The 21,839-nt window shown below is 39.3% G+C and overlaps 1 protein-coding gene across 2 annotated transcripts in view; it reads right to left on the minus strand.

Annotated features, from left to right (window-relative positions):
• Positions 1-21,839, minus strand: part of jmjd1cb (jumonji domain containing 1Cb) — a 144,677-nt gene that overhangs the window by 36,068 nt on the left and 86,770 nt on the right. For both annotated transcript variants that reach the window (XM_086063683.1, XM_086063684.1), the window contains 5 exons: positions 15,541-15,654; positions 2,182-2,287; positions 1,942-2,066; positions 1,668-1,811; positions 224-265 (listed from right to left, as the gene is read on the minus strand). In XM_086063683.1, the coding sequence (XP_085919809.1) occupies positions 224-265; positions 1,668-1,811; positions 1,942-2,066; positions 2,182-2,287; positions 15,541-15,654 (531 nt within the window). The remainder of the gene's footprint in view (positions 1-223; positions 266-1,667; positions 1,812-1,941; positions 2,067-2,181; positions 2,288-15,540; positions 15,655-21,839) is intronic.

Below are 21,839 nucleotides of genomic sequence, written 5' to 3' on the forward strand. Positions count from 1 at the left end.
TTTTAACCCCATCTTAGTTTAAAAATATAACACTTTCAAAAGTGCTGTTTGATTATATTTAGTGTGGACCAATATAGACACTTTTAAGGTGTTAAATTTAACTCTGCAGGTGTTGAATTAACATAGCCAATTTTGCTACAGTCTAACTCACTAATGAAATCAACAAAGTGCATGTGTGAACGTGCAAGGAACTTGGGGGTGGTGGTGGTGGTAGGTGGGGTACCTGAGTGTTAGCAGTGATCCCGCTGGGTCTCCCTCCCGCCATCTTTAACATGTAAACAAAGGAGGGGAAAAACAGACAAAAACAGTGAAATTAATTAAAAAATTTAAAAAAAGTGGGACAAAGACATTTGTTAAAGCGGAAGTCAAATCAAAAATGTTCTTATTGTTATTTCTTAACTCATTTGCTCCCAAAAACGTAAAAAATTTTTTTTTTAAAAAACATAAATAATTATATATATATATATATATATATATATATATATATAATAAGGCATACAGAAGGCTTTGATGCAGCCTCTGGTAGTTATTACAAAAACGGCCAGCAGGTAGCAGGTATAAGCGATCAGCCAGGGCCATGTTGCAACAAGCTCTTTTCCCCAGTGTTTTCAACAGATTTGTGAATAATGATGAAATTTTGCTATATTCTAATGCTAACTGCTGCAAAACGGAAACAGATATAAATATACTTTTGTTCCTGATGAAAGAAGAGACTCTACTCTTTAATTTGGTAGGTTCCATGTTTTTATAGCAATATAATACAATATTGTGCAGGCCTTGCAAAATCAGTCAAAATCCAGTAAAACAGCCGGGAGCGAATGGGGTTGCTTCAGTGAAAAAGACTCAGAGTAAATGAGTTAATATGTTGTATGCTAAAAACAGGTGGATTTTCCTGCTTAATTCATGTTAAACCAACACAATATTAATCAGAATACCATGTTTACAATAGCGTGGTTGCATACAACACATTGTAAAGAAAATGTTGACTTGACTAATATACTAATATAAATTTTTGTCCTGCGAACAAAAATATATATTAGGCAAGTCACAATTTAGTCATCTCTAAATGTGATAGTTTTAGACATTGACATTTCAAGTTGAATCACTAATTTTTTTACAATCAATAATAATATTCATATTTCTTAAGAAATAGTAATGAATGTCATAATTTTGATAAAAGTACTGTATAAGCAACCTTAACTATCAAACAAGCAAAACAAAAATATGATAGCTTATTTAACCACATGACAAGCACTCACCTTTGACTTAAGCTTTTTGAACGTTCTCTCAAACAACAGACACAAAATATTAAGTATCTGTACTATTGGGTGTATGTTTTTGTCCAGTGCACATGTGTCAGCCTACAAAAATGGAGTCCATTGACTTGAACAAAAAGGACCTCAACTGAAAGTGTTTTGTAGAGGAATGGACTAAAATTCCCCCTGACCGTTGTGCAGGTCTGATCTGCTAACTTCAGGAAATTTGGCTGATGGAATTTTTTTTGTGTCCAGCAACGATTGATGTTTTAAAACTATTAAGTGCAATTGATCTTGTAATATTTTTATTGTGACTTAACGTGACTGCTTACGTTTTCTATAAAACTGTAACACATATTGTCATTTTCATAATACCATTAAACAGCTTTAGATGTGGGTGTGTGTACTCACATGGGCAGAATTGTTGTTCTGACTGGATCGCGACCTTCGTCTGGAGGTAATGCCTATGTTTTCTCCTTTCAGTAGGGAGTGAACCACATCATCCAGAAAGGTCATCTGGATCATGGATGGATCCACATTCTGAGGCTCGAGCACCTACAAATAACAATGTAGACCTGAATGACTTCTCAGTGCTCATATACTTTATGTTTGTTTGATGAACAGCTCATTTGTGACACACTTTGCAATTATATGAGGCATAGAAAACAGATGGATCTGAGAGTACCTGATCATTCATAACGACCATGTTTCGGCTAAAGAGGTCGTGATGTGTAATGATGCCTGTGAACCACTGGGTGGCCGAGTCTTGTCTGTATACACGCACACGGTAGCCATTCAATGAATAGGGACCTGAAAGGGACAAGAAGTGTGTTAAATAATATTTGAGCAATTAATAAAGAATATAATTCCCTCTTGCATAATGAATACTGAATTTATAAATACAGCAGATACTAGGCCATCTTACCTTGCATAAAAATTTCCTGCACTTTCTGGTCTTTGAGCCAACCTTTCAATTCCTCATGGAGTTGAGGATTATCTCTTAACACTGGATTCTGACTGTCCACCTCATCCTGAAAGATGAACAAAATGAATATCAGTATGTCAAAGCCACATAAGTCACATAGTCTGTATCTTAAATGTCAATTTAATGACTGATGTTGTCATTGTAGTGTTCATTTCGTCAACAAAAACTAAACAAAAATAATTTCGTCCAGACACATTTTTCACCGGATTAAAACTAGACTAGACTAGGCTAAAACCCTCATTAATAAACAATAACTGGTATTAAATCAGTATACATTTTCATCGACTAATGAAGACGAGACGAAAATGTTCATCACTTTATAAAAACTGGACTAAAATCTATGGACATTTTGTAGAATCTTGTCTCTGCTAATCTGTCACTCTGATATCTGCAGCTAGCGAGTGCAACATACACAAACACATGAGACAGACAGGAGGTGGATTCACAGTGAAAAGCACAAAAAAAGAAGAAGTAAAAAGTAGTTATAACGAAACATTAATTCAACGGCTATAATAATGTTCCAACAATAATGTTAATGCGACCGCTAACTAACGCTAGCTGATTTACTAGCTCATAGCATGGAGCCATAGTAGCCACTTGTTGATATACTGTAATTGTTGTCAAGTTGTTTTTCATCAAAAAGAAGAGAGGAAATTTTATGTGAAATGGTTTTAGATCAACATAATCTGTTGACACAAAATATACAGGGGTTATATGATTGTCCTGTCTAAAACTAGACTAAAACGTTGACAGTTTTTGTTAACTAAAACTCGACAAACAAAATTATGTTTTCTTGGACTAAAATAAAGACTAAAATGCTAGATAGATTAAAAATTGACTAAATAAAAACGGGATGAGGTTGACTAACTATGATAAAAACTAACAAGCATGATTGAAACTAAAACTGAGACTAAATTTAAAAATGGTGGATAAAATTAACACTACTACATTGCAACTTTTACTGTGCAAGACAACACAGTTCCTCGGGTAATCATCATGATAATATTAAACAAAAAGACATTGTAACTCTAAAGGTATGTAGCACCCTATAAAGTAATAATATCCTGAAAATGTAATAATGTTCGAAAATGTAATCAAATTTGCACTTTACCCAATGAAAAATGCAACAAAATCCTATAATGTATAACGCAAAACACCTCTCATTCACATGCTCATATGAAAAATGGTTTTATTCTAGGTTCCTGATTGATGATGGGGACTTGGGCAGGTACATACAGTAGTTAGAAAATTCAGTAGGGAAAGTGTAAATATTGCCATAAAAGCCAAGCTCAGCCTTATTTGTAAAACAATACTTGAGTTTTCGGGCGATTCATATGACAACACAAAGCTGTAGGACTCGAGAAAGGGCCAGGATGATGCGAGCGGCAGGAAGAACAGATTAGGAGAAGTCTGGCTTTCATTTCACCCTCCAGTGTCTCTCTCCCTCTGCAGTGTTCTACTTTCTCATCTTTGTTCAGCTCCAAATTAAAAGCAAGTACACTCACTAAAAATAGCGTAGTGGAATGCAGCCTTGTGGAGGTCAGTATCCTATACATATATTTTGTGCACATTTACAGTTTGTTGATGTGAACTGAACGCAGTCTCAGCTAATTATAATTCTCAACCACAACACTAGACACACAAAATGAACCTTCTCTGTCTAAACAGAATAAAAACGTTATGTTGGATATCTATTTCTCTTGCAGGAAGATGTTTTTGGTTCACTCAGTTTTACATGGACGGATGCAACATATTGATTTGCTCAGCAGAGCTCTGCCAAGACTTAGACTGGTCAATCACAGTCAATTGGCAATTGTCCGACTTGAATAAAATAATTGATCACCCGAACTGATCTGCCCAACTTACAAATCAAGTCTACTTTCTTTCAAATTTATAAAGCAATGTTTTACTTTGTATTATTGGCATGGTGAAATACATTTAACCAATGACTTTGGAATTGGAATGTCTGACCCCATTATGGACCAAAATTACATGACAACAATAAGTGAGTGGGACCTTTGAAGCCTTTTTTTCTTCTTCTGTTTTCCATTTCCTTCAACAAAAATTGATGAGCTAAATATGCGTCCAAGTGCCATGACATGCATAATGTCACACAAGGCCTCAGATAACCTTGCAAGGTGCAGGTATAATGTATGAGACTGAATTTCTAAAACAGCCATTCTCCACCATCACGCCATAGACCAGTACGGTACCGATCCACATTTGGTACCATGCCACACAGAGGAACTCATTAAGAAAACATATCGACTGTCGAAGTCTGAAGGAAGTTTTACTTTGAAAATCATGAGGTTGCGCCAATGTGTCTCTGTAAACACAATGTATGATGGTCCATGCCTGCACATACATAATGCACCTGTACAATCAATTTCCATGCACTTGCCGTTTGCAATCTGAGTAGAAGTTGGCAATCTTATAGAACAGGCAAATAAGCGCTATTTGGGATCTTATTTAATCATTTAATCAAACTTCAAACCCATGCGTTGTGTTTTTAGCAATCTAATAGCTCCACACAGTTTACAGTAGGGATGTTCCATACCGCTTTTTTTTAGACCGATACCTATACCAATACTCAAATCTTCAGTACTCATCGATACCAATACCAAGTGCCGATACCATTAGTACTTATGATACATAAAATTTCCAAAACAACAATGAAAGATAATAGCAAATTTCCTTAATTCGATTTTTTCAATTTGCTCATGAAAGTCATTTTGCATAACCTCTCAAGCCAGATTGATAAATGTGATTCACTCGAGGGAATAAATCACATTATCAATCTGGGACATCACTCGCCAGATCTGTTCGGGAAAGGAGGGACTTGATGTACAATACTTCGAGCAGATTGGACAATGCTACATCATCTCCCATGTTTGTTTTGACCAATCAATGCAACGGATGAAAATGTCGTCTTCCGTCTTGTCTTAAGGAAGGGGGGAGGGAAAGCACGAATATCTTTACCAGGTAAAAATGCACAAAGCGCCTCTCGCTGTTCAAATTCAACAAGGGAACGGTGAGTAATTCTGTGAGAACTGAATTAATTGCAGCGTCCATTAGTCTGTTAAATTTGTTTATCAAAACAACATGAAAAAGACGAACACAGGAGAAGGGACAACGGCGGGTGACTCAAGTACAACACCGCTTGTTGAACGTGGGAATAAAGAAGTTAATATTTTTGCTGCAAAAGCATAAGCAAGTTAAGGAGGCTGTGCAAAACGACTACGACACAGCTATCTGCCATTGTTGTTAACAGACTGACGGTTCGCGCGCAGTCACGCGAGAATTGCCGCATACATCATCAATCTGCGACAATGCGTCGTCATCGAGGTGCGACCATTACATCATCACTGGAGTATCCTGCATATGGTGTCCAGACGGACGTGTGCAAGGCATGTTTTGAAGTCTTTCCACTCTAGAGCCCGGTTTCAAAAGTGATCTGTTTCAAGCTCCATTGTGTGGACGAACGGCCTAATTGGTAAGAAACTTGTGAGGATACATTGAAACTGGTTTTCGTGTGGACGGGGCCTAAACAGGGCACAATATTATTGGCTGATTACAGAGTTGAGTAAACGAGCCGCCTCTTTGAAGTTAATTGCCTCCAATTAACTTGTTTTCTCCTTCTTGGTGGTCAAAGATGGGAGAATGGTGGAGACTGAGAGAGGTTAGATGAAAGAGACACATTACAGTTACACAAATTGATGTACATAGTCCTTCAAAAAATTGTGCCTGTGTGTACTATTTAGCCCGAGTACAACATGAGTAGCCCATGGGTCAGTTCTAAAAATAGTTCACAAGTGATGGGACATTGAAAATGAATGTTCACATTTATTTATTTATCTATCACATTTCTTAAGGTACCAAAAATTCAAGATTTTGCTTAAAATAAAAAATAAAATATTGTATAGCAACAGGGAGGAGAGGGCGGTGGCTGTTTTCATTAACGGAAAACCCCCCCACAAAAAGGTAATTTTAGAGTTGTCATTTTAATACCCTGATACTGCTACAGTTCTAAGAAGAAAATGGAGCAGATTCAAACAGCCAGAGAGACTGTGTTTTGTCCTTCTTGGTGGTCAAAGATGGGAGAATGATGGAGACTAAGAGAGGTTAGATGAAAGAGACACATTACAGTTACACAAATTGATGTACATAGTCCTTAAAAAAATTGTGCCTGTGTGTACTATTTAGCCCCGAGTACTACATGAGTAGCCCATGGGTCAGTTCTAAAAATAGCTCACAAGTGATGGGACACTGAAAATGAATGTTCACATTTATTTATTTATCTATCACATTTCTTAAGGTACCAAAAATTCAAGATTTTGCTTAACTCTTTGACTGCCAGACGTTTTCAGAAAAGGGATGCCGTCAGTGCCAGCCGATTTAAGCATTTTGACTGATCTTTCAAGGTCCACATAAAATGTTCTGTTTGGACTATGGAAACACACGTACTACCAAATGAAAGACTGGACTTTCATCTTTCATCAGAAAAAAGTTTGTTTCTACCTTATTCCGTTCTTTAGTAATCAACAATAGAAAATGGTTAGTTTCATCCGATTTCGCTTGTTTTGAACTCAAATACGGAGAAATCAAGCTTTTAGTGAAACGATATTATTTCATGCATTCTAGTGAATTTTACACTTCTTTTTGTCCATGAATGATGCCACAAACACCTAAATAGTGCTTTACTTCTATAAAACACTACCACCAAGAATGAAAAAGCGTTTTTTGATAGCAAAATACGTTTATTTACATTCAACAGTGTAACAATTTGACAACAATTTGGCAAACTATTTACAAATGTGTGCAACTGTGGTGCTATTTACAAATATGTGGATGTTTCAACGAGTTTTTCTTTTTGTTTTTTCTCCCCTGCGTGCAAGGAGACGCAACCGCATTTGCACAACAGATTGCCTCTTCGCGTGCAAAAGCTCCACTTTCTTGCAGGCCGTTTTTTCCGGGGAATAGCAAGTATATACTGCAGTGTGTGTTGCCATCAAGTCTAATATCAGGATCATGCTACGGTTACGCTACGGTGGTGTTACGTCTCGCTTCCTCATGTCCTTCAGCTGCTAAACCGGGTTGTAAGAGATGTTCTGATCCATTTTATCCACTCCATTCATGGTGGCATCGTAGTCCAGAACCAGTGTCTTCTCCGTGATCAGACTGTACCCGCTCCTCCGATGAATATGCATTGGACTCGGGGTACTCTTCATTGTCCGACAAAATGTCCGCATGTGAAAGCTCCGGCGTTAGCAGAGCTAGCCGGTGATGCTTTATGACGTGAGAATAAAGGCCGCGTCCAACTGTGGCGTCAACCTCGGGATTCACCATCACCATCATCATCAATCTGCATTGGTCGATGCCAACTCTCCATCGCCCGATCGAATGTCCGATTGTGTAGAAGTACCCGGTCGGTTATTGTGCGCGTTTTCCAGCCTTAGCAGCGGTAGCCGCGCTAGCCGCGCTTAGCCGGTGAGGCTTACTACGTGATCATAACAGTCGCGTCAAGGCTTCCAACTGTGGCGTCAACCTCGGGATTCACCATCATCATCATCATCATCAATCTGCATTGGTCGATGCCAACTCTCCATCGCCCGATCGAATGTCCGATTGTGTAGAAGTACCCGGTCGGTTATTGTGCGCGTTTTCCGGCCTTAGCAGCGCTAGCCGCGCTTAGCCGGTGAGGCTTACTAAGTGATCATAACAGTCGCGTCAAGGCTTCCAACTTTGGCGTCAAGCTCGGAGTCATCATCATAGTCGACATCAATGCGCTTTTTAGTATTGATCGATGCTTTCCGTCTTTGAAAAAAATGCTCAAGCGTGAGCTGCTTGCAACCGGTTGCTTGGTCAGCCATTGTGGCTTATTCAGCCATGTCTCCTCAACACTCTAGCTCCGCCTCACGTCTTCTACTGACGCCCACGGTGGGCGGCCCATCCAACCTTGTGCAAAGAGAGTCATCGCTGCCATCTAGGGGCCAAAACGAGTCTTTTACTAACCAGATCTGCCTGATACTTTCAGCACAGCTGCCCAAGGCTTTCCTGCACCCGTTTCCCCAAAAAAACAAAAAAAACATAGTGAACGTCTTTTAACTCTTTGACTGCCAGACGTTTTCAGAAAAGGTGCCAGCCGATTTAAGCATTTTGACTGATTTTCAAGGTCCACAGAAAATGTTCTGTTTGGACTATGGAAACACACGTACTACCAAATGAAAGATTGGACTTTCATCTTTCATCAGAAAAAAAGAGTTTGTTTCTACCTTATTCCGTTCTTTAGTAATCAACAATAGAAAATGGTTAGTTTGACCCAATTTCGCCTGTGTTGGACCAAAATACGGAGAAATCAAGCTTTTAGTGAAACGATATTATTTCATGCATTCTAGTGAATTTGACACTTCTTTTTGTCCATGAATGATGCCACAAACACCTAAATAGTGCTTTACTTCTATAAAACACTACCACCAAGAATGAAAAAGTGTTTTTTGATAGCAAAATACGTTTATTTACATTCAACAGTGTAACAATTTGACAACAATTTGGCAAACTATTTACAAATGTGTGCAACTGTGGTGCTATTTACAAATATGTGGATGTTTCAACGACAGTTTTTCTTTTTGTAACACTCTCCTGCGTGCAAAGAGACGCAACAGCATTTGCACAACAGATTGCCTCTTCGCGTGCGCCACTTTCTTGCCGGCCGTTTTTTTCCGGGGAATAGCAAGTATATACTGCAGTGTGTCATCAAGTCTAATATCAGGATCATGCTACGGTTACGTTACGGTTTCGTTACGTCTCGCTTCCCCGTGTCCTTCAGTTGCTATACCGGGTGGTAGGAGATGTTCTGATCCATTTTATCCACTCCATTCATGGTGGCATCGTAGTCCAGAAACAGTGTCTTCTCCGTGATCAGACTGTACCCGCTCCTCCGATGAATATGCATTGGACTCGGGGTACTCTTCATTGTCCGATCGAATGTCCGCTTGTGCAGCTCCGCGTTTTCCGGCCTTAGCAGCGCTAGCCGCGCTAAGCCGGTGAGGCTTACTACGTGTTCATAACAGTCACGCCAAAGCTTCCAACTTTGGCGTAGAGCTCGGAGTCCTCATCATCATCATCATCAATCTGCATTGGTCGATGCCAACTCTCCATCGCCCGATCGAATGTCCGATTGTGTAGAAGTACCCGGCCGGCTATTGTGCGCGTTTTCCGGCCTTAGCAGCGCTAGCCGCGCTAGCCGCGCTTACCGGTGAGGCTTACTACGTGTTCATAACAGTCACGCCAAAGCTTCCAACTTTGGCGTAGAGCTCGTTGTCATCATCATCGTTGACATCAATGCGCTTTTTAGTATTGATTGATGCTTTCCGTCTTTGAAAAAAATGCTCAAGCGTGAGCTGCTTGTAACCGGTTGCTTGGGCAGCCATTGTGGATTGATCAGCCATTGTCTCCTCAACACTCTAGCTCCGCCTCACGTCTTCTACTGACGCCCACGGTGGGCGGCCCATCCAACCTTGTGCAAAGAGAGTCATCGCTGCCCTCTAGGGGCCAAAACGAGTCTTTGACTAATCATATCTGCCTGATACTTTCAGCACAGCTGCCCAAGGCTTTCCTGCACCCGTTTTTGAAAAAAAAAAAAAAAAACATAGGGGACGTCTTTTAACGTCCTCGGCGCCCTTCCCTAGGTTTATGCTAAACGTTTTATAACGTTTATGGCAGTCAAAGAGTTAACGTCCTCGGCGCCCTTCCCTAGGTTTATGCTAAACGTTTTATAACGTTTATGGCGGTCAAAGAGTTAAAATAAAAAATAAAATATTGTATAGCAACAGGGAGGAGAGGGCGGTGGCTGTTTTCATTAATGGAAATCCCCCCCACAAAAAGGTAACTTTAGAGTTGTCATTTTAATACCCTGATACTGCTACAGTTCTAAGAAGAAAATGGAGCAGATTCAAACAGCCAGAGAGGCTGTGTTTTGTCCTTCTTGGTGGTCAAAGATGGGAGAATGATGGAAACTGAGAGAGGTTAGATGAAAGAGACACATTACAGTTACACAAATTGATGTACATAGTCCTTAAAAAAATTGTGCCTGTGTGTACTATTTAGCCCCGAGTACTACATGAGTAGCCCATGGGTCAGTTCTAAAAATAGCTCACAAGTGATGGGACACTGAAAATGAATGTTCACATTTATTTATTTATCTATCACATTTCTTAAGGTACCAAAAATTCAAGATTTTGCTTAAAATAAAAAATTAAATATTGTATAGCAACAGGGAGGAGAAGGGCGGTGGCTGTTTTCATTAACCGAAATCCCCCCCACAAAAAGGTAATTTTAGAGCTGTAATTTTAATACCATGATACTGCTACAGTTCTAAGAAGGAAATGGAGCAGATTCAAACAGCCAGAGAGACTGTGTTTTGTTACAAAATCATTCTCTTTGGATTGGACACGGGGAAGGCAATGTATGTGGGGGACAGGTGGTGTCGTAAGCTCTCACCTCTGTCTTGAGATGGTTTTCCCACCTTCATGTAGATGGCCTTTCTCATTCCAAACCATCTGCCTTCAATGCCACCAAATTAAATTGATGACAATTATCTGCTACTAAAATTAACAATGTTGCGACGCCCTTGTAACATTTTAGCTTAACCGCCTAGAAATGGCAAAAAGTTCAGCTCAGAATATAGCATCTCTTATAACAGAACACCAAATTATTAGATGAAGCATTAGAGTAGAAATATGTTTCATGTGTATAAAGCCAGATAAACACATTAAATCTGAACTTTTTTTGTATTTACAATTTTATTTCTAGTATTGTTAATAAAATATTTCATGATAGCTACACTTGGAACAGTATTGATATTTCTATTATTCATATAGGGAAAATCATTTTAAAATATGAAACACACCAGAATAGACATTACAGTAGTTGATCAATGTTGATCAGATCCAGTTTCTTTTTTTTCTTTTCTTTCTGAAAGCTCAGTAGTGTTCATTCGGTAATCTTACCGATTCAACATGTCATCCTCATTACTCCCTCCCTTTTTTTTTGTGCAGGTGTGCGTGTGTGTGTGCGTGTGCGCGCGTGGGTGCATATGTGCATGCCGACTGGCGAACTCTACTCCTACACCGTGGAAGTGAACCCACCCAGTCTATATACAAGTGTTTGCGTGTGGTGCATTAAAATTGGGAGCAGGTGAGATGGAGCAGATGGAAATGATATCCCCCCGCTCCGATCCACCTGCTTCCCAGAGATGTGTTGGTGAGTGTATGTGATACATAAAAAAATATGGGGGCATGGTGGCGAGGCGGGGGAACAGATGGGGGACCGCAGCACTGCTTAATACTGCGGTCTACCCAAAGCGATGGCTCCCCACCCCGACTCAACCGCCCTCCTAATTTTGGAGTGCATTAAAATTGGAGGGGAGTTGCAGGGCAAAAACGGTGAGCCCCCCATGCCCCCAAAAGGAGTATGTTATGTGCCCTATGTGTCTATTTACAAAGTGTATTGTGCAAAACTAGTGGAGTGAGTTAAGAGGAGCGACCAGCAGGGCCTCTCCCAACCCAGGCGCACCCACCCCCACCCCAACTCAACGAGACCCCGGCGGGCAGATGGCGACAGCACGGCGGGGCGATAGGAATCGCCCCCCAGATACCGGGGCCCGCCCAAGGTGACAGGAGGCTCACTGGAGCGGGACAGGCCACGAATTATCCCCACCCGCCCGGCCCCCGGAGCCGCAAGACCGGGGTCAGCGGTGGAGACCCCGGCCCAGGGGAAGGGGAAGAAGGCAGACAGGGGAGTGGGACGGGACAGGGGGAGGAGATGACAAGAAAGGCAAGGGGAGGCGAGCAGGGCAGCAGGGAAAGGGGGGAGGAGGAGGAAGGGTGATGAGGTAGAAGGAACCGGGAGGCGGAGGAGGACAGGCGGGGGGAGGCGAGGAGGAAGAGGCGGCAAGGGGGAGGAAGGGGTAGGGGGGAGGGAACCACGGGGCACCCCGGAGGCCCACCTACCCCGAACTGCGTTGCCGGGCAGGGAGCGACGGACTGCGCCCCAGACACCAGAGAGAGTATCCCAACGCAGCACCCCCAAGAGGCCCAGGACACGGCCGATCAGATCCAGTTTCCAATGGCTTTTTTCAACTTTACGGTTCAGTTAATGTGCTACAAACAAAATAAAACAATCTTGTGCTTTATGGGGTAGTGTGCCATGTTCACTTTTTCCCTGCTCATTGTATACTATTTTGACACTCCAAGGCGACACAGTAACCACAGCCAATTAGTTATAGTTGACAGTATCAAAATCTGTTGATACTTAATAAAAGTGTTCACAAGTACTTCAGTTAGAATCTGTTGAAATATAGTGGCAATGCAGCAGAGGTTGTTCGACTGGCCCGAAGACCAAGACCATTCAGCTGTTTGAGTAAATGAATGACCTGCATTCATGCATTAACAGACGACTGCTCCCCTTGAAGCTTGAGCAGTTCATCCCTAAGCCACAGACTACAAACACAAAACCACTCCTCAATGTTTACTGATGAGGAGAACTGATGTGGTATCATATTGAAATGTGTTCAGATGTTAGACAATGACTTTTATTGCTAACATTGTTGCTCTAAGTGTACTGACAAAAAAACAGCTGCTAGTAACAGAGGAAAAATATAATACTTTGAGTTTCTCAACTTTTCGTGTGTGCATGCTTGGCTAAATCACAGAGTCAGCAGTAAGAGTTTGTATTCTCTACCCCCATTTGGTCACTCTCACATTATATCACACGCACACACACTCACTCTCCTCTTGCTAAATCAGCCATGCCCAGCACACAGAGCTGCCCATTTTAGAGACATTTGAACCCCTCAGAACTGTAAAAACAGTCCTTCTCTTACTCACTCTCTCTGTCACACACACAATGGACAGCAATAAAACTGTGGCCACTCCCCTCTCTGTTTTTCCAGTTGGTCTGGAAGACTGGAGTGAGGAATTGTGAGGGAGGGGGCTACAATCTGTTTGGCATAAACTGTACAATGAAGTCACTGTTGAAGGGGTCAACCCGGCCTGCTTCTTAAGTGTGTATGTAAGTGTGAGCCTGAATGTGGCAGGAAGAGAGTGAGAGTACCACTTTTTATTTCAGATTGCTGCAGTCAATGCTTGCGTGAATGACTGAAAATGTAGGGTTATTCATTATACTATTTTTCAGACTATAAGTCTCACTCTTTTCAGTTTGGCCGGTCCTGTGATTTATACCCAGACTAGCACCTAAAATCCCTGTCCCTAATCATGTTGACTTTATTTTGGCGGTTGGCAAATACTTTTGGTGCATTACCATTATTAAGCATTTGCCAAAAGAAAGTAGACAAAGAAATGGAAGCGGAAGAAGAAATAGTAGTAGTCAATGCAACTGTGACATCTTTTACCATGCGGCTTCGTTACATCACAAAAAGGATTTACAGTACCAAAAGGTGCAATGACAAACCAGGATTCTACCTTTGGCTACAATGTGACACAGAATTCAGAATAAAAGGTAAGCTATTTCAAAATAAAAAGAAAAACTTTTCCGTAGTTAGAAGCAGAAGTTATATTCAACTTGAACTCATTTGCTGCCATCAATTAGGGCTGCGTTCCAAAATTTATTTTGAGTGTGTGTGTGTTCAGAGAGATTAATTTCCGAATACAGCCTGTTATACTGTAAACGGGTGCTCATAATTTGCATAATGTATATGTCATGTGCGTGCCGGATTTGATTGCCTCAGTACACATTTGAGTTTCAAGCATATTGCATATCCGCCACATAGTTTTGAGGTTTGGGGTTCAAATCTGGGCTCCGGCTTGTGTTTGCCTGTTCCCACCATGCTAACATGGGGTTTCTCTAATTACTGTGGCTTCCGCTTTCTCTGGCTTCCTGACATTCCAAAAATCATGGTTCTTCTTACACAGTAAATTTGACTCTATTTAGAGTAGGACCAAATAGACTCAGTTTTAGAGTAGGCTAATATTTACACTTGGAAGAGAGTAAAAGAAAAAAATTGAAAAGAAAAAAAGCAACTCAAGGCATGAGGAACGAACTCACAACCTTCAACTTCGGAGACTACGACGTAACCACCTGAGCTATGCCCCTACTACTGTTCACTTATCTCCAACAGGAGATGAAAAACAATGATTTTAGATGCTTGGAGTTAAGAAGATTCCAGCTGACATGAGCAATATAGTAACACAGCAAGAGCTGCGTGGCTCAGGGAGTAGATTGGCTGTCTCTCATGAGTTTGTTCCTCAACTTTTGAGTGACTTTTATTTATTTTTCCTCAATTCTTTATTTTACTCTCTTCCAAGTGTAAATATTACCCTAAATCTTTGTCTATTTGTTCCCACTCTAAATATAGTTAAATGTACTCTACATAATTTCCTGCGCAGGTTATTAGAGTAGCAATGTGAAAGGATTTCCCAAAAATGAGAATCTGTCAAAATGTGCGGTCTGGTCGGAAAGGCCACGTCAACCAGAGCACAATGCAGGAAGAATTTTGAAAATCGGATGAGGCATTCCGGAGAAATTTATCTTTTTGTGTTCGTTTTGGCAAACACTTATGTGTCATATTGAAAATCTGATCAAAAACATCTTCAAATTAGAGTAATACACTATCACTTCACTATTTCTCAACATATCTCTACAAAACTTCACACAATGTACTTGGCCATGCTGAATTCTAATTTCTTATGAAAATTGCCCATGTCATAACCATAAAAGTTAATTTTTAAGCAAAAGGAAAATAGTGAATTTAAACTATTCAAACTTCAACAAAAAAATATAAATAAAGTGATTTGAAAAATTGAGCATTCCAGCCTTGGTTGCTTGGTTGGTAACAAGGGATTGTCGTAGTTTTATGTGATTTCATTAGTAACGCTATTTCTCATGAACTACGAGATGGATTTGGCTGAGACTAATGCACCTACCTATAAAGCTTTGAGTGCAACTATGAAGTTTGGCGCTATACAGTTAATTCTACTTGATGTTATATTTGCCTTAAATTGTAATACACACCAACTCGTATTTCGTAACCTTGGCAACAATATCTTGGGAAATAGTCATTAAAACTGTTGTTATAATTAAGCAATAGTACAATATATAAAATCTATAAAAGTTAGTTGCGACAGCTGATTACAGGCTAATACTTTTGCAAGGCACTCTATATGTATGTGGCCATAATTCTCAAAGATTGCTGAAACAATTTACTATAAATACTTATCCTGTAGTGCATGTGTACCGATGGGTTTGTCAATTAGTAATGAAACGCTTAGTGATTATATTTACCTGGTATGGTTGGTAGGCTGAATGGTCAGACAAGAAGTCCAGATGTCGGTCTAGTAAGAATTCCACCGCTGTTACTGATGACAATAGGCTCTTGCCCACCACTGGCTTAAAGGCCTGCACAGGAAGAAAAGAACACACACACAATTTGGTTAACAATGAAACAAAAACTAAGTAGCATTATTATGAGAATGAGGACTTAAGAAGATACAATGATGAAGTCACTGTAGACCAAATGTCAGTTTTAAATAATTGCCTAAAAACACAAGAAAAGCACAAATGGAGACATGAAGAGTCACAGCAAGAAGAGGGCTGGAAGGGAAGGGAGAGGAAAGGAGCTCCAGAGTGATGAATAAATGAATGAAAAGAGGAAGTCTGACAGTTCAAAGGCAGTACGCTCCACTTTGATGCTGCATATTTAATACGTACAGTCCATCAATCAGAGAACACAGCATGAGTGTCTATTTTCTCTTCACAGCTAAATGGCAACGTACAAATCCACTATAAATGACAATTAAACCAAAATTAGTTTTTATTAACTAGCAATTAACACTAATTTTAAATCAATAAGTTGTCATTTCAGAAATCATTCTTAACTTGATGTAAAATAAATATATATATAAATAAATAAATGAATAAAGTTAATTTAAATGTTTTGTTCCGCAAATGAATTTTGACACTGACCAAAAAAAGAAAAGAAAACGAGAGCTAGACAAGTCATCAAGACTTTTTGGCACTGCAGGGTTTTTTATATTTAGCACACTGATTTTTGAAAGTATATATTTTGCTCCTTTGTAAACTGTTGTCTTGAGTATAGTGTGCTTTGCTAGGGGTGAATGTCAGTAAAATGGAATTTAAATAAATATTACAGTGAAAGGCACTACTATGTTAACTATCAGTCATACTATGTGATGGTAACCGTAAATTAAACACTATTCAAAATAAATGTTTGATCTGGTTTTGGCAAAATTCACCATTTGAACTGTAAATCATACAGGACTTGAAAACCATTGTCTTAGGATAAGTTAGAACTCATGTTGCCAACGCTAATTACCAAGTGGCCTCGTTTCGCGTAGCTTCTTCACGTGCCTCTCATTTGCCATTATAGCAGATTGAGTGCACATAAGTACTCTAGTACTCAGTTTTCTACACACAGGAGTTAAAGGCATTCAGTGACCAATTTCAACTCCTCTTCGTTCACTACATATACCGTATAAAGACAGGTAACTTACTGTACTGGACTCTCAAAATAAATTACTCTAATCCTAAATTTGTTTTAGGTAAATTTGAGTGTGGCTCACTCAGTGACTAAATTAATCAAATCAAGTTCCTCTAACCAGTCACATTAACTTTTGTAAGGCAACAAGTTTGTCTATACATTTTTAAATAAAGTCAACTTCATGTCACAGTCCAGCAATTTCAGACCAGGGTTCTAAAAGTTTAGTTATTTAATGTTTTTAATGTGTAAACATTTTGTTTGTGTTTATTTTTTAAATGTAGTTTTAATTACCTATCTACGGAGCTCCTCTGGTGCCAGGGTACAAATTTTGTTTTTGTTTTTGCAGTTTACTAGTCTGTATCCACAGTTTACTAATATGTACCCACAGTTTAGCAGTCTGTTCCCACAGTTTATAGCACATCAATAAGAAACGAAGAAGAACACTCGAAAATATAGATACAAGCTTGATTTATTTGAAAACTGGGGTTGTGTTGAGTGTGAAACAGGCTAGAAATGCCATGCTATTTTGATTTTGCTGAAATGAGAGCAGGTTAAATTCTATGTGTTTTTTTTAAACAGTAGGCCACGAAGAAACCAACGTCTTCACCAATGCAAAACTGTGAAAACACTCCCATCTTCAGGCCAGAAAATGCAATTGCGGTTTAGGTTTTAAAATATAGGCTTAATAGACAGGAGCACAACGATAGAGCCAACTTTAGCGTCGCTACTCATTTCAGTTATCCATTGTTTGTGAAATACATAACTAATCCTCACATCAAATTTACCCATTTCTCCCAGTAGACGAAGCGCTTGCGGAAACTAAACTGAATACTGTACAGCAGGTTTGCCGAATTGCCGATATTGGAGGATCTATGGCGAGAGCAGGAGTGCTTCACGGCTCATGTGCGCGACACATTACATGTTAGCATTAGTCTTTGTTATGCGAGCTAAAACAAATGTCACAATTTGACAGTGTGCTGGCTGCTGCAGGGCTTCCTGTCCCGACCAATCGGTTTTGGTCGGTGTGGTATGCTAAAATAATCACCATGTATTTCTTCTTTTATTCATTTTATGGCAATTTTAGCACAAAGAGCTATTAAACAGTATCCTTTCCAACATGACGTCACAATACCGTTTCTTCGTGTGTTTCTTATTGATGTGTTAAACTGTGGGTACAGATTGCTAAACTGTGGGTAAATATTAGAAAAATACAATACAAATTCATACCCTGGCACAAGTGTGGGTGTGAGTTTTTTAAAATTTGTTTTAGTATTGGTTTCAGGTTTTGTTTTTTGTTTTTTAATATATTTATATGTGTATTTCTTGTGTGCAATAAATACTTTTTCATGTATCAATGCAGTTGAAACTAATTTATGTATGGATATGTATTTAAAACATCCATCCATCCATTCATCTGAACTGCTTATCCTCACGAACCATCCACAAATCAGATGCCCGCAGACTTTGAAGTACAATAAGTGTGGTGCATAACACCACTTCTAAAGTTAGATGCATTGCAACTGTAAAGTCTTACAGTTGTTCTCCTTTTGGTTTGACTCATTTCTTGAAACAGAGAAGACATTCTTAAAACCATAAGATAATTTGGCCAAACAGTCTTACAGTTCTGCGCAACAATACATTTGCTAGCAAAAGCTGATATAGCTCCAAAAACTGTTCACACATGCTTCAAACTACATTCCTTTCCAAAATTGTGAAGAACCTCCTCAATTTGGCTCATTTGCATTCACATAGTGCTTTCAAATCTAGACACTTTCTAAAAAGAGTGGGGATAAGTTGTTGAACTGTTGACCTGGTTGATGCTGTCGAATAGGCATTAGCATGAACAAATGAATGTTTGATGTGTTTCCATGGACATGCTGCACAACTGTCAAACAATGCTGACACACTGTCCTCGTCAAATCCATCACTCACATGTCAAAGCTGTTGTATGCCGCACGGAACTCAAAATTTACCCACACAGCAGATTTAAATGAATCCGGTGGGTCTTCAATCTCCTGTCTGTCATCTGAACACACCATGAACACTAACACACACAAACTTTTTTCTCCTTTTTTTTGTCTTCTGTTGGTTGGCAAACTGCATAGATTTCTATAGGCAAACTTTTTTTAGGCAAAGTACCGCCACCTAGTTTGGAGTGTAGCTATTGCAATGAACACCAAACCATGACGTCCGAACAAAGACGGTTTGGGATGAATACATAGCCCATTACACCCCTAGTAAACATGTGTAGTGAGGGTCTCTGTTGCTATGATTACATGGTTACATAACAAGGTCAGTCTGTCATGGAGCGATGAGAGGAGGGAAACATGACCGTAGTGACCCCGCCTTCAAACACCCATGGGAGGCAGCGGCATGTTGTGCATTCAACGAAAATATGGTGGTTGTTTGTGAGTGACTGGGTGTGTGTCTTTGTGTGCGTCTGTGACTATTTCTGTCTGTCAACAGATACTTCTAGTCTACAGTGGCAGTAGTTTACCCTGTAGCCCAGGGAATTCATAAATGATGCAGTATGTTATTTGGTACAACAGTAGTCTGAATGTATTTTTGATGCCATCTACGTCATTAACTCATTTACTCCCAGCCATTTTCACTGAAGCAACCCACTTCACTCCCAGCTGTTTTACTGAATTTTGATTGATTTTGCAAGTTCCACAGAATATTATTTTCTATTGCTATAAAAACATGGAACCAACCAAAAGAAAGATTAAAGTCTCTTCTTTCATCAGGAAAAACTGTATATTTGTATCTGTTTCTGTTTTGTAGCAATTATAATTAGAATATAGCTAAGTTGATAAGAGCTTGTTGCAACATTGCCCTGGCTGATCTCTTATACACTGTTGCCACCTGCTGGCCGTTTTTTGTAATAACTACCATTGCTTTAAGTGACCGCTTCATGTCAGAAGCTGTATCAAAGCCTTTTTTATGCTCTACCATAAAAAAAAAACATATAAAAAAAGGTTTTTGGCAGTGAAGGACAAAGTATTAAAAAAACATATGTATACGTTTTTGGGTTTTAATGAGTTAATTTCCAGCACAGATAGTATTTGGGGACTCTGTTAACCGGGATATATGTTTGCATGAAACAGTGTTTCAATAACAGTTAGCACGTCCGCCTCACAATGCAGAGGTTGTGGGGTTGATTTCAGGCTCTGGCCTTCCTGTGTGGAGTTTGCATGTTCTCCCCTTGCCTGCGTGGGTTTTCTCCGGGTACTCCGGTTTCCTCCCACATTCCAAAAATTTGCATGGTAGGTTGATAGAACACTCTAAATTGTTTGGAGGTGTGAATGTGAGTTTGAATGGTTGTTTGTCTATGTGTGCCCTGCGATTGGCTGACAATCAATTCAGGGTATATGCCGCCCGATGCCTTAAGACTGCTGGGATAGGCTCCAGCACGCCCACAAGCCTTAAGGTAAGCAGTTGGGATAATGGATGGACGGATTAATTAATTCATGATCACACTTAATGCTATTAAGTTTCATATAAACTTTAAAACTTGAAGGGCTCCCTGCCTCACTCACTCAGTCACTCCCCTGCTTTCAGTATTTTTATGTTGATGAGAAAAAAATCCATTTAAAGTCCACTCTACTCAACAACCCACACATGTGATTCATAATTTCCTCAGTTGTCCATTATTATTAATGTGCATTCTTGACACAAAAGACGTTTTAAGTAACTGGTGTGGGTTGAGTTTTTTGGGAGTCTTTTACTTTTATTCCAACCTTCAAATTATACCTTGTTTTTTTGGAGGCAGTTTCTTGTTTTAACACATGAACATCACAAGAGTATCTGAGGTCATTTGTGAGCAAACAGGAAACACCCCTGAGAGACATTACATGAAAGTAGCTCATGTTCAGGATGTAGACAGTTGTGATGTAAAAGCTAGTCAGACATTTGTCCTTAGTAATTGAACATAATTATAGTTTTTCCTTTCCCAAGTTAAACAAAAAACATATAGAAGATGTGTGGCAGACTGGCGACAGAACTAAATTAATGGTCATTCTCTATGTGGGTCACAGTAAAACAACTGCTTTCCATGGCAAACATATACACAAGTTGTACTGTAATCTGCTTATTGCTCTAATACTAAATGACCAGAGTTGTCAAAACACAGCTGCTCTGTCTCTCACAGACACATGAGGAAATCAATGCGCACATTAAATCCCATAGTACTCTCTAATGCACATCCTATGTGGTTTGCAATAATACTGTATGAGGTCAGAGAGGAGAATAATTTAAATCAGCCAAAAATATGGCTATCAGTCTACAATAAAATACAAGTAAACACTGTGTGATGTAGTGTGAATAAATTGACAACACCTTATAAATAACCATTGTTACACAAACAAAACACTCTAACACCTAAACAGACAAGATTTATGAAATGTTAAGTTGCAAACACATTTTTGAGCAGGGTGATATCAGGGTGATCTCATCATTATTCTATAATATAGTATAGATATATACCTATTAATTATGGTGAGAGTACAAAAGTCCCAGAAGCAGCACTAACCAACAACTTAGCAACAACTTACAAATGAATTGCAAAATTAACATCAGCAACACATTTAGTAAATAAAAACTGTACTAGTAAGTATCTGGCTATCTAGCTATGATCAAGTCATCATTTATATGAAATGACTTGGCGATTCACTGTAGGATCTGTTGATGTATGTATGATGTTGATTAAGTTTCATCCTGCAGTTTGTAATGCAGTGCATATGATCTCAATAAGCTATGTATGTATTTACTGTATGTACAAAAACATTTTTTTTTATATCCTAATAGAGGTTATTTGTGGTGGGACTAGAGTCGATAGAGAAGCTTGTGAATTACATTTGAGTCACACTTCCACAGAAAATCCCCTTTTTATACAGCTTCAGTATTTATTGCTTTGTATATGTACATATAGAATAAAAACAAGCAGCAAAACACAACTCACATTTTGGTTATTTGATCATTTGTCTGTAGAGAGCTTTTGCTAAATGACACAGCGATACTATAATGTCTTTCCTTGGAAACAGCTTACTTGAATACATTATTCTGTGGCATGGTTTGAATTCTA

Source organism: Leptonotus elevatus, chromosome 20 (genome assembly GCF_054856555.1).
Source record: "Leptonotus elevatus isolate MCC_2025b chromosome 20, RoL_Lele_1.0, whole genome shotgun sequence".
Classification (NCBI taxonomy): Eukaryota; Metazoa; Chordata; class Actinopteri; order Syngnathiformes; family Syngnathidae; genus Leptonotus; species Leptonotus elevatus.